Source organism: Pyrus communis, chromosome 15, assembly GCF_041283825.1.
Source record: "Pyrus communis isolate YQ-2024b chromosome 15, ASM4128382v1, whole genome shotgun sequence".
NCBI classification, from domain to species: domain Eukaryota; kingdom Viridiplantae; phylum Streptophyta; class Magnoliopsida; order Rosales; family Rosaceae; genus Pyrus; species Pyrus communis.
In genome coordinates this window covers 17,442,302-17,457,172 of record NC_142579.1, presented here as the reverse complement: position 1 = coordinate 17,457,172, position 14,871 = coordinate 17,442,302, and the positions used below count along the sequence as shown (strand labels likewise).

Genomic DNA, 14,871 nt, shown 5'->3' with positions numbered 1-14,871 from the left:
ATCTTGGTATGCTCAAAAAGAAAAGGAAGGCACCATGACACCACTGAAGCTCTTGGTCCTCTTGAATTCACTCCTCATTCTCTCTAGTTAGTTATAATCCTATCAAATTTGAATTGAACGGACTTTGATTTTATCGAATTTAGATTGAATTTTTTTTTTCCCAATTGGGATTGTGGGATGTGAGAGAAATGCCAACGTGGAATACTCGTCAGTTGGTTTACCCTAAAAAAAATGTTTCTTATAGTTGAACCACTTGGTGCCATATGATTGAACTAGTGGGACTACATTAACACACTAACAAAAAATATTGACGAAATTTTAATGGGATGACTCAATTGATGTGCGATAGTGAAAGTCAAGGACCAAATTTATTGATTTTTTAAAGTCATGGACCAAAATGAGGAGTTTGGTCAATGTGAGGAACCATTTGCGATAAAAACCTTTCTTTTGTGTAATTCACGTGCCACCATTTTATTGGATTTGTGGGTTCCACATACAAACTAACAGAATAATTGACGAATTTAAACTGAAGGACCAAATTGATATGTGGTAGTGAATGTCAGAGAGGATATTGATTGATTTTGAAAGTGAAGAACCAAAATAATGAGTTTGGTCAATCTCAGAGATCATTTGTGATAAAAACCTATTCAAGAATATAGAATCTCCTGGATGATGTATACATATAGATCATATATGTGACTTCAGAAACAAACATCCAAGAGGCAAGAGCAACACAAGGCAGCACAGCATCCCTTCCAGAAGTCATCACCCCTTGGACTTGGTTTCTACAGGTCCCTGATAATCGTGAGCATACGAAGGTCCTTCTCTTAGGGGATAACCGGCAGGCGGCGGTGCCTGCACATAATAAGGACCCGGTGCAGTTGAATAAGCTGGGGGAGGGCTTGCCATTGCCACGGCGGAATTACTACTTGAACTAGACGAATATTTGCTAACAAAAATCGACGGAGCTAGAATAAATTAGTACTTGGCTAAGTTTGGGATATTGGTTTATTGATGATAGAAGAAGCGCAATTTATAGATGAAGAAATGAATTGTTGTTAGAACTGGTTGTTTCTTAGAAGGTCGATAACTCATAATTGTAGTACTTCTTTTAAATTACGAGGGAGCCTGCAACCACACTGCGTACATTTCTTTTATGCGGCGAAGAAAAATCACTGGACAATTGCTACAAGGCAAAGTCCTACGAAGGCTACCATAACTTGTTCTCATAACTTTTGGATGTATGTAGGAAAGAGGAATCACATTACAGCCAACCTACCAACTCCTCGAATCAATTAAGAACAAAAGATAGGGAACAAAAGTATTCTTGTTAAATATTGATACTTGTAGAAATGAAATGCTCATCATGTGTATTCATATGCAACGAAACAAATTTTTTTAATGTGAAATGTATATAAGTTAAGGGGTCATTTGATAAATTTTTAGTTTTCAGTTTTAGTTTTCATCTTTTTAAATAGGGGTCATTTGCTGGCAGAGTTCTTCTGTTAGTTTCGACACAATAATTCACATTACTTGAATGGGAAACATTATGTGTAACATATATAGCACTAACAGGGACTCTTACACTATGTTTAAATAAGGAAAATAAACTTAGGATTTGAACAAATGTGAGAATTTATAAATTGATGTGCACTAATTAATCGTTTGGAGTTACAAACATAGGAGTTAAAATTCTCATGCGGGAAAAAAAAAATTGAAATTTGGGACCCTCCAATTCCCAAGTTTAAATTTCATGTAAATAGTTGTCATTTTCAAATTTAAATTAGTGAGTTTAAAAGAAAAAAAAATTTCAAAAAACTGAAACATAAGTGGTCACTGACACCGATATGCCACATGTCACCACCATATACCCTTGTCACCGTCACCACCATCACCATCACCACCAACACCAACACCAACACTATCATCACGCTCACCACATACCGTTGTCGCCGCCATTGTTACTACCACCACAACCCATTGTCATCACCGCTACCACCACAACCCATTGCCTTGATTAACTTAGGCATTCTACTTAATCGTATTACTTAATTAATCTAATTAATTAATTCCATCATCTTTTAATTTAATAATCTAATTAATTAATTCTGTCATCCTTTACTTATCTCACCACACGAGTGCATCGGTGTCCAATCGTTTTACGATTGGCATCAATCCAATTGATTAGTTCTTATACAATCACATAGGGAATTAAAACTTACCTTTAGATCTCCCTCTACTTTGATGATTACTTATTTTATCAAGGACCCACAATTCATAAGTGACATCTAACCATATATATCGTGGCTACCCAAGCTAATGTAGAATTTGGTTGGAGAACCTATCCAGTTGGAATTACATTTTACTTCAATCCTTTACTAATTCAATACTCTTAATCACAACATCAAGGTATGGATACTTTACGTTAAACTTCTAATGTGATTATACTAACTTATATGATTCAATTGTGTCGTATAGAAATGTGTTTTAGTATAATGTTTGATACTTCGGCTGAAGATTCCTGAATAGTATAGAGTATTCTTCCTCTCATACTAAAGATAATAAATTCCTTGTTATACATTCACATGTCTCTAAGAATAAATTAATGACCCCATCAATGCATAGAACACATCCAAAATGAGATGTGGTCATGTCTCATTGTCAAATGATTAGCAATGTATTTCTAAGACAACTATGATGTCTCAAGTCAAGGGACTAGTTATATTATTCCTATCGGTTGGGTTACTTGCTTGGCACGTATGTAAAACTCCATGAAAGTACTCTCGTTTGATTGTGTTCAGTAGACCCATTCTCTTAACGAGCACCTAAATACTTGTCTTAGTGTCCCTACACGAATGGTTTGAGACTTTCCATCCTTCCCATTGAAGCAGACATAGTATGTATTAGTCTATTCGGATTAATTGTCAGCGTCCCTTTAACAATCCGATGAACATAAACCTTTTTGGATAGTGTGGTTGAAGAAGAACCTTTTTGGAAATTACAGTTATGTAAAGAAAGTCTCAATTGTCTAATTTATTTATATTACTTCTACCATCAATCCATTTCCCATGGATTCCCTATTTGTACATATATCGTTTAATTGAGATATCTGAGTGACTTTGCCCATTTGTTGTATTAGACATAACTGTACATTCAAACATTATCTTGAAGATTTCTTCTCAAGATTGACTTTCAGGGCATATCTCCAACAATCTCCAAAGTCAATTGCTTCTGCATCTTGAAGATGTTAAACAAGTGAACTTCAGCTAGTAGATTAACTAGGTTATGTATTAATCCTTTTAGCTTAGAAAAAGATTTACTATTAAATGTTTCCGAAGCATATAATGTTGTCTCTTTTTGTGTCAAATGCTTTGATGAGACCTTGATTCCATGACTTGAACTATCACCTCATTACATTGCAGTATACTACTAACGACCTTACACTACTAAATTAAATAGCTTGCGCGACGAGGAAGATTTTGTTGCACAAATCATTATTAGGTCGCACAAAAACTATGGTGACCAGAAAAATCGTTGCGCGTATTTTGTCACGCAAAGGTTGTGAAAAAAGACATTGCGCGATGAACAATTTCAAACTTGTCGCGCAAAAAAAAAAAATGGCGCGACGCTTTACTACTCGTCGCGCTAAAGTTATATGGACGAAGGTTTTCATCGTATGATATAAAAGGGTACAAGTGCACTTTGTGACTAGTTCGTCTTGAAAAGTTTGCATGAGGAAGTTATAAGACGCGCTTAATTTTGCAGTCGTCGCGCAAGTGTAATTTTTATTAAAAAAAATAAATAGAGTAAAAGGAAAATTAAAAAATAAAATTCATTCTAATGACAAAAAAAAAAAAGAAAGCAAATTAATGAATAAAAAAACAATTTTTATTTATAATATAAGTAAAAATGTACGTACAATTATAAAGTTTTAAAAGAAAGTAGGAACAAAACTATGAAAAAAAAGGGAAAAATCTATAGGAATGTTGTTCAAAGGATCTTGCTGCTGGTTGGGGACAGGGTCGGAGGTCGGCGGGCCTGATTGTTGTGCTTGCTCGGTGTGGAAGGGCTGTGAGGGCGATGATGCAGAAAAACTGGGGGAGATGTATTCCGGAGGAATTGAGGGCTTGTACAAGTATCAACATTTGAGACTTGTACGATGCCAGCTCACTCTTTAGGCCAGCGACTTCTTGCGTCAAAGAAGTAACCTGGCCATTTGACTGTGAGGATGACGAAGCTCTACGCTCCTGCTGCCTGGCATTTCCCATCCCCCGACGATAAGTCCCTCGCCTCCGATCGAAAGTTTGGTCCAACGTCTCTGTTATGATGTGAAACCCTGCATCCTCAGGGGGATCCATAGACTCAATCGGCGTGTCCGAGGGAAGCTGGGAGGCGGACTCTTGAAGCACCGACTGACTCTTATCCACCATAGTCGCCTGTGAAAAAAAAAAACATGGATTATTAATAGAAAACAATTTGATATAATTAGTATAAATGTTGAATGCATAAGAAATTACTTACATGAAGGGACTCAGTCAACTCATCCCTAGGCTGAACATAAACGTCAGCAAAGACGTCAATCTCCGGAAATTTTGAAAAGATAAGGAAACCGTTAGTAAGAAAACAAAAATTATTAGAGACATATTAAAATTGGAAATGAAAGATGTAATATATACCTTCCGCCATGCCTCCATCCTATAGCAGAAAGGCCTCGAACCCGAATGGTGGAGAAGAGTCTTCTTCTTTCGATTGATCTTGTTCGCCTTCGCCTTCTTCTCTTATAAAAAAAATAAACGTATTAATTGTAATACTCAAAGAAAATTAAAAATAATAATAATAAACATTAGTAAAAATTAAAAAAAGTAAATTGAAATAGTCGTAATTAAAAACGCACCATATAACCCGTCTCTTGAAAATGACCGCAAAGACAAATCCAACTATCTTGTCGGTCCTCCAACTCCTTCAGACAACCTTCCTCAAGAGCGACCTACGGATCATCAAATTGCTGGAAACATTGGTGCAGGTCACTATTCCACTGCTTGTAGCATTTGGAGAAGAGCCGATTGAGGTACGCGAACATGTCCTTGTCCATGTCCTCCAAATTGTAGTTTGTCTGCAGTGTAACAAATATTTTGAAAGTATTAGTAATAAAAACAGTAATAAATATAAATATATAAATTTTACATGAAAAGCATTAAAAAGGTAACACTACTTACGGACAATTGATTGCGCATCGAGTTCTTCGTCTCCTCTGGCATTGCTTTCCAAGACTTCCACAGCATAGGGCAAAAGATCTGCACGACATGCCCAATGTCGTGGGCCAATGCACTATGCTGCTCTGCTGTTTGTGCTGCCCGATGTCGCTCATCGTATTTGATTGGGATACGACTGTTGGTCACCCGGGTGACCTTCGCCGTCTTCAATTGCCAACAAGGTCCCCAGGTGTTTTTCTTCGCTACAAAGAGATGAAAAAAAAATCATTAACCTAAAACTAATAACAAATCCTACTAAAATTTCGGCATAACCTCCCCTATAATTAAAACATTTCCCAAAACCCTGAAAATAACATAAACAATATATGCATCTAACATAATGATCACAACAGTTTAATAAAAGGTTTGGAACGACGACAACTTTTTAATCCTTACATGACATAACTTAACAAATTGAACCTAAAATAACAAAATTGATCAGTTAACATTAGCATACATTTTCTTCCTTTATTTTTCCTGAAAGTTACTTATTGAGCATCACAAGTACTTCTCTGTTTGAGGCCATTATTTCCTTTCTCCTAATTAGAACATATTTCCAATTCTAGCGTTTTCAAATACCACAACAAACTTCTAAAAATGGCGACAACTGCCATCCAAGAAAGCCAATTTTCGAGCTTGTATACATAGGCTCTCGACATTGCTGGCAACAGGCTTGGCAAAGAATTCTAAGCTGCTGTAGCAAACAATTCCATATAACGTCATCCACATTGACATTTGTAGGACTTTGACAGTCATAACTGAAACTTCTACGACTCTAAATACTTTCCTTCATGATAATTACCAAGGTTTTCATTTCCCAGTTAAACATTTTTGCCATTCCCTCATCATCAAATCTCTTCCATAGCACTATCGTTTCAATTCCATGAGAAACCCATTTCAGTAACTAAGAAATGACACAATTTCGATTTCATGACATACAATTTCGATTTCATGACAAAACCCATTTCTGAAAGTGAAGAAATTACGAACAAAAAAAGAGAAAACAATGGAATTTTTTTAATCCTTACATGACATGACATAACAAATTGAACTTAAAATAACAAAATTAAGTTAACATGGGAATGAGGGAGTGAACTAGGATTGTATACCTGGCCGTGTACCCGAGGCATCGATTGTGGATCCTGATGATGACATATGGTCCGTAATGCGGGGCATCGGTGAGTACGTCGGGCGCTAACAGGCAACGCCACCAAAGAAGTCGACGATGCCTACGCTTGTGAGACTGGATGACCAACTGGGTTAACCGGATTGACCGGCCTATGGTCCTTCTCTGCCGGAGCAGTGGCAACAGTAATAGGTGTAGTCGTCGGACTAGATGTAGCCATCGGACTAGGTGTAGAAGTCATCGCCTTTCGGGTTCTAATGAGGTGTGACATCTACAAAATTGGAAATCAATTTGTTTCGTACACAAAGATTTAACTTACCGTATACATGCTAATAATTTCAACTTAAATTTAAAACCAAATTTAAAAACCTAAATTTAAAAACCCTAATTCTAAACCCAATGCAAGTTTGGCAGAAAGAAAACTTAAAACTAATATACTATACACAAATGAATCAATTCAGATAGGATATAGACCTAGCAATTATAACTTATAAGAAGAAACTAGCATAAAGGAGTAGTTGGAGGCAAAATCTGTATGTACGTGCTCTGTCTGTGTCAGGGAATTCAAGTGACAAATAAGCCACAAGCTAGCAATTTGGCTCCTTGAGGGTAGGCAGAAACCAAGAACATGCACCCAAGTTAATGGATGGAAAGAAAAAAGTATGGCACATATTCAACAATAACTAGGGATACAAGCATCATAGCTAGAAAAACAAAGTATTAGACATCTTAGGAGTTACAAAGTCCAATATATCACACCAATAAACACAACAGGTGCTATAACACAATTAAAACAAAGGGAAGCAGAGGATAACTGATAACCTTCTTTGCATCTCCCTAGAAGCAGAGATGATAACCTTCTATTTTCAAAAATCGAAGCACAGTATTGGTCAATGAATACAATCAGAAAACCAATGAAAAGAGAGTAACCAAAACATCTAATTCTGATATGTAAGCTCTCATCAAATGAACCTTAAAAAAGCAAGTCAACCACAACAATATCAAAATCCATGGGACTACTTTCGAGCAGACCACTTGAACTTGAAGTTAAGCAACAATACTAGAAAGCAATGGAAGGTAACAAAATTATGGAAATAGTAATTAAAATTACCATAAAGTAATGCAAGTGACCAAAGTGTACGTCCAAATGCTATTGGATTTTTCTCTTGAAAATTGATAAAAATCAAGAATGACAATCTTATCATATGAAAGTATTTTCGTTAAAGAATGACAGTATTAGCAATGAAAGTATTTGTTGACAAAAAACCTCACCCGGTATGCAAAAAAATTAAACAAATTTCTTCAAGAGAGCAAATAAATAGTCATCTAGAATATAAGAACTTATAACACAATATCATTCTCCATGAAGCACAAATTTGGATGAAAAAAAAAATCCCAAATTGTTGAACCCTTTCTCCAGAAAATGAAATTTTGAAATATGAAAAATGCCAACTCACTCATCCCATGTTCTAGATGTGTTTATGTCTGCATATTTTATGAAGAGAGCAACGTGCAATCAGTGAGAAAACAAAAACAAAGGGAAGCACATGGAAGTTTACAGAACTAATCTTCGCATGTGCACTTTCCATTCTCAAACCTATGAAACCTATTGTTATCCCTCACTATGATAACCCTTCCTGAGCATTTGGACATAAACTTGATTGCAGTTTGACAATCGCCACCAATTTAAGAACCCCTAATTTAAGAACCCTAAATCTAACCCCCAATTTAAGAAAACCTAATCTAACCTCACTGCCCAAAATCGTTCCCCTAATCTAAGACCTAAATCTAACCCCAATTAAGAACACTAAAAACTCTAATTTAAGAACCTAAATGTAACCCCTAATTTACGAACCCTAATCTAACCCGACTGCCCTAATTCTAACCCCCAATTTGAAAAAGAAAAAAAGCCAAAAAAGCCCTAATTCTAATCCCCAATTTGTAAATAAAGAAAACTGAAAATAAAAACTAAAGAGGAAATTACCTCTTGGAGACGAAGTCGTGACGGCCAGAGTGAGGGATAGAGAGAAAGATGAAGATACAGAGGAATGAGAAGGAGAGTATCACGCAGGGAAAAAGGAAGAAGAGGGAAGTGAGGGGAAGAAGGAGAGAGGGGGTTAAAATATAGAATCTTGCGCGACAAAGTCTTTATCTCGCAAGGCTAAACAATCATTGCGGAAGGTTAAAATATAGAATCTTGTGCGACAAAGTCGTTGTCTCGCAAGGCTAAACAATCGTTGTGGAAGTTTTTTAAATTTTCGCGAAAAAAAAAAACACCTTAATTGAAATTTCAGATACTTGCACGACGAATACATATATTTCGTCGTGCAAATACACTTTGTGCGACGAAATATATGTATTCGTCGTGCAATATTCCCACACAAATTTAAAATAATCGTTAAATCGTGATTTTTTGTTTATAACCGTCGAAAAGTTTTGTCCTGTTACTTGATCTCTGAATGTTTGTTTTCTGCGATTTTTGGCTTATACGATCTTGACCCATATACAAACAAATTTGACGGTTGGATCATTGAAATTAGTTTCGTACAATGCATATCCCATCAAAAAGATAGATTCACTAACACTTAGAGTTTTTTTACACTTTCATTAAGTATAACATAAGATTTTGTGCTATCCACTAATGTAAATAGTTTAAATTGAAGATTGAATTCATTCATTGTATTCTTATAGGGTCAAGGAGTGTAGCTGTAAAAAATAATCAAAATCAGAGTTAAAATAACCGTTAAATCGTGATTTTTCGTTTCTAACCGTCGAAAAGTTTTGTACCGTTACTTGATTTCTGAATGTTTGTTTTCTGTGATTTTTGGTGTATGCGATCTCGAGCCATATACAAATAAGTTTGACAGTTGGATCTTTGAAATTAGTTTCGTGCAATGCGTATCCCATAAAAAAGATAGATTCACTAACTCTTCAGAGTTTTATTATACTTTCATTAAGTATAACATAAGATTTTGTGGTATCCACTCGTGTAAATAGTTTAAATTGAAGATCAAATTCATTCATTGTATTCATATAGGGTCAAAGAGTGTAGCTGTAAAAAAAATCATCAAAATCGGAGTTAAAATAACCGTTAAATCATGATTTTTCGTTTCTAACCATTGAAAAGTTTTGTACCGTTACTTGATCTCTGAATGTTTGTTTGCGATTTTTGGCGTATGTGATCTCGAACCATATACTTACAAGTTTGACGGTTGGATCGTTGAAATTAGTTTAGTAGATTTAAATTTATTTATTTTGTGCGTATAACACTTAAGAAGTTGAATGGTATATATATTTAAGCCGATACAATGGTCACCAATTTTTTAAATTTAATATATATATATATATATATATATATATATAATTTTTATGGTTTTTAGGGGTATAAAATTGTTAAATTAATATATATATATATAATTATTATAGTAATTTCTTTTAGGGTTATAAAGTTATAAAATTAATATTTGACTTGTCGTGTCAGGAATTGCCAGGCCTAGCTTGCGCGACCAAAAATTGTTATGCTTCACGCAATTATGTTTCAAAATGGTTTTTTAATTTTTTTTATTTATTTTGTTTACAATTTATTATAAAATACAAACATACCAAATTTATTTACAAAGTAATTCACATATAAAATGGGAATCATTCATACCATTTTTTCCATCACTTTATATAATGCATTAACCATTTCATGTGTTTTACAAATAAATTTCCTTACTCTTCATCTGAACTATAATAACTTTCACTTTCGTCGCTATCATCATTTTTAGTGTCCTATTCCTCATCATCGATTGGTATGTCACCATCGTCGTTTGTGCACACTGGACCATCGTATCGTGGAATATTACCGAGGTCAATTGTGATCGACTGAATCAGTATTTCGATTGAAGATAGTCCTTCTATCTGAAATGGTTTTTGGATAAGATTAGTATCTCGAAGTGTTTTCGCACCACTTTCCATCAAAGATTCAAGACGTTGGTCAACAACATTGTCGATGTCGTCGTCAGTATGGTCTTGTTCTGGTATAGCATACACATTTCTATGATCCATCATCTGAACAACTTTCCAACCCTCCCAAGTTTAGGGTCATCTATATACAAAATTTGTTTTGCCATGGTTGCTAAGATGTAAGGGTTGTCATCGTACCAAGTTTTGGTAGTGTTCACTAATAGTAATCCATGATCTCTTTTCACACTTCCATGCCTATTTGGGTTTGTATCAAACCATCGACACTTAAATAGGATCACTTGGCACCGGTCTTTGTAAAGCAATTGCATGACACTTGTTAGTTTACTATAGAATTCAATGTTTGTACTTTCGCCTCCCCCAAGGACATGAACACCGCTGTTTTACATACACAACTTGTCATCTCATGCACCCACTAAGAACTTGACACTGTTGACATGGCAACCCGAGTACAATTCAACGCGAATTGGTCCGAACGGCAAGTTATATAACTCTTCATTATACACAGGGGAATTCGATGCTTTCAGTTGATTCACCTAATATTAGACAAAAATTTAAATTTTTTAGTTCGAGCAAATTAATTGGTACAATATATATGTCCAATACAAAATACTTCAAACTTACATATTCGACAAACCACTACGGAAATAATTCACGGTGTTTCTTGGCATACAAATGTGAAGGATGTGCCTGCTTCATCATATTTTCATGCATGTCTAGGTATGACAGTGTCTTGTCACAATTGTTGAGTACGAACCAATGTGCTACCTCCATGTCCTTCTTGGAAAAGTACTAGCCACAAATCCGATCTCCGAATAGTCGAGCGATTTGGGCAAAAACTAAAAGTTTCTCCTTTCTCACACCCCCGTCATTATTGCGAGGAGGACGATTGAAAGTTGTCTCAACATCCTTTAAATACATTCCAAAAAATGAAAGAGTCTCATATGCCACCCAAGTTTGTATAATGGATCATTCGGGCTTCACTTTGTTTTTGTACACTTTTCTTCAAGTCTCCGAGAAGCCTGCCAAAAGAAAACGATATGATACACATATTACTAATCGTAATATATTTAATATTGATTAATAACAATGACGAGGAATATATACCTTTTTATTGGATACATTTATGGTCCAGCAAGCAATGCCTCATCTGGTAAGTGAACCATCATGTGTATTATACTTGGGAAGAAAGCTGGAGGAAATATCATCTCAAACATGCATAAAACTTTCACAATGTCATGGTGTAACTGATTAACGTTCGTTTTTCGCTACGTTCTTGACGTCAATTGCAAAAAAAAAACTGGACAACAACATGATTGGTTTCACTACATCGGCTGGCAAGAGATGTCGAATACCCACATGAAGTAGGCATTGTAGAACCACATGCTATTCATGACTCTTTAGGCTAGCTAATTTACCCCTGTCAATGCTCACGCAACCTGCGATATTTGAGGCATACCTAACGGGAAACTTTACAGACGATAAAAACTTTAAAAATTCTTTCTTGTCATTCGGTTTCATTGAAAAAAAATGCAAGATCCCTTATGGCTTTATCATTGTCCTTATTCATCCATAAACCCTGTCGTATTCCTATTCGTTACAAATCAAGATGAGCTTTGATCGTGTCCTTTGTCTTGCCCTCAATATCTAGAATTGTGCCGACCAATGTGTCAAATACATTTTTCTTAACGCGCATAACATCGAGGTTGTGTCTCAATTTTAGTTTGGACCAATACGAGAGCTAAAAAACATAGACTTGTGTGTCCAATTCATATGTGTAAAAGGTCTTGTCCTACTGACATTGGTCCCAAAAGGAGCAAAATCCAAATGGTTAAGCTGTTCCAAAATTTGAGCACCTGACCATTCTATGAGTTTGAGGCGATGCTCTTTCTCCTCATCAAACTCTTTATCTTTCTCTCGCCACTCGTGGTCCCAAGGTAACCATCTTCGATGACCAAGGTAACAAACCTTTCTGGCGTGCCAAATAGATGTTACGTCTTCCTTGCATACAGGGCATGCCATATAACCCCTAGTGCTTCACCAGTAAACCATTGCATATGCAGGGAAATCGTTCACAATCCACATCACTGCAGCCTGCAAAGTGAACACCATGCCAGTACATTTATTGTACGTGCGCACATTGTGTGTCCATAAATCTTTTAGCTCATCAACCAACGGCCATAAATATACATCGATTGACCTACCAGGATCCTCAATTATCAATAGAGTTATCATCATGTATTATTTTTTCATACATTTCCATGGTGGTAAATTATACGGAAATACGAAAATCGGCCAAGTACTGTGGTGTTGGTTTAAAACCCCAAACAGATTAAATCTGTCAGTGGAAAGTCCCAATCTAACTTTACAAGAATCAGTAGCAAACTCGGGGAACAGTCAATCGAACTCTTTCCATGCCTCCCCATCTGTAAGATGCCGCATTACATCGTCGTCTACCTGTTTTTCCCTATGCCATCTCATGTCTGTGGCAGTATACGTCAACATATACAATCGCTGCAACCTAGGTTTCAAGGGCAGATAACGCATAACTTTTTGTGGGATCTTAGTCGTTCTATTCTGAGATGTCATTTTGAACCTCGACTCATTGCATACAGGGCATTTATCCAATGCTTTATTCTCTTTGTAGAATAAAATACAATTGTTTTTGCAAGCGTGAATTTTTTCATAACCCAATCCAAGACCATTCAACACCTTTTGCGCATGTCTATGGTCTTTTGGCAAACAATTGTCTTTCAGAAGCATTCTCTTGAAAACCCCCAAAAAGTAACCGAAACACTAGTTCGACATACGATAATATATTTTTCCATGTATTAGTTCCATAATGGCCGTGAGAGCGGAAAAGCTCTCGCACCCCGGGTATAACTCTTGGTTGGCATTTTTTAATAGTTTTTCACATTGTTCGAACTTTGCACTGTCCATTGGTGTAGGCACTTCATCTTCCCCTTCCTGATTTGTGTTTGTCGATGCAAATGGAAAAACATTATTTATAATATCCATGACTTGTTCATTAGGATCCACAATAGGTTTAAGATTATCCACTCTTGTGGCGTTTGAAGACAAAGCATTGTCCAATTGTTCCCTATGATGGTTCCAAGTATTATATGTCTCAATCATTCCATTCCTTACCAAATGAAATCGAACATTTTCAATTGTCTCTCTTAATGTGTTGTTACACCTCCTATAAGGACACCGGATTCTAATTGCACTCGGTTTGTGTGTACGTGCAAAGTCAATAAAATCCTTGATTCCATCCAAGTATTCGACCGCGCATCTATTCGAGTTTTGTATCCACGTCCTGTCCATAATTTCTGGAACCACAATAATAATACAACAATCACAACAACTTCATACAAAATGATAATGTCACCTTATGCCTCCAGTAAGGGCCCTATCCCATTCGGGAATGCATATTCATGTCACGTAATTTACGACTACATCAGATTAGATTTCTACGTGGATAAATTTTGGCAGCATCTCGATATAGTTCTTCAGGTGTACAACCCGAAGAATGTATAGATATGACATTGAAATCTCCACAATCAAAACCTAATCCTTCAACCATAAACTACGTGTCATAACTGTGCATTCACAAACTGTCCAAATAATGGGACAATTTAAGAATTAATTGGACCGCAATCATGCTTTCGCATCCATGTGCGAAATCCAACTAATCCTCAAACGGGAAACTAAGTTTTACTAAAAATAAAAAACAAGTACGAAGTTAATTTCAATTAACTCCGTACATCACAACACATATTTGTACGTCACGTATAAATTTAACAACATAATATAAATATAATTTCACAACACAATATTAACAGAACAAACTAAGTTCAACATAATTTAATTAGTTTTATATGTTTAAAAAATAAAACGAAGAAAATACCTTCTCAATCGTTCTCCACCAATTGATGGCGTTAGTATGAATGTACATTAATACTTTTACCGTAACGACAAAAAATGTTTACCAGACACACTGAGATAGCTCGATCAACCTATAGAGAAGATGAAGGGAGTATTAGATGATGAAATTGAGAGAAAATGGAAATGATAGATGACGGATTGAGCAAAATTGAAGGGATGAGTGCAGAGGCACAAATTGCAATTTTTTTTTTTTTTTTTTTTTTTTTTGCAGTTTGCCTCTGCACATGGTTGAATCTAGATTAAAAAGTTCACTTTTGGATAAACGATTTTGCGTACAAAAAATGTCTTTGTCGTACAAACACCCATTGAGTGACGAATATGGTATTTGTCGTGCAAATGTCATTTGCGTGACGAAAAAAGAAGCATTCATCACACAAGTTTACCATTTTTTTTATTTTATGTCTTTTGCTTTACAATTTATTCTTTTCAACGCATGAATGTATCATTGCGCAATGCATATTTTTTTAATTTTTTTTCTATTTTTGTTATTTATTTGTATGTATTGTAAATTTTTATCTCAAACCTAATTAAACATTAAATTAATTAACAAAACTAATTTACTATCCCAAATAGAAATTATAA

General features: G+C 35.5%; 1 protein-coding gene and 1 pseudogene across 1 annotated transcript; both read right to left on the bottom strand.

Moving 5' to 3' along the window:
- Positions 1-570: 570 nt before the first annotated feature.
- LOC148690604 (uncharacterized) lies at positions 571-1,959 on the bottom strand (annotated as a pseudogene).
- Positions 1,960-3,871: 1,912 nt separating this feature from the next.
- LOC148690603 (uncharacterized) lies at positions 3,872-4,767 on the bottom strand. The gene is made up of 3 exons (XM_088686934.1): positions 4,677-4,767; positions 4,522-4,581; positions 3,872-4,436 (listed from the first exon to the last, which is right to left on the bottom strand). The coding sequence occupies exons 1-3, from the start codon at positions 4,692-4,694 to the stop codon at positions 3,954-3,956; spliced, it is 561 nt and encodes a 186-aa protein (XP_088543060.1). The 5' UTR covers positions 4,695-4,767; the 3' UTR covers positions 3,872-3,953.
- Between the last annotated feature and the right edge of the window lie 10,104 nt (positions 4,768-14,871).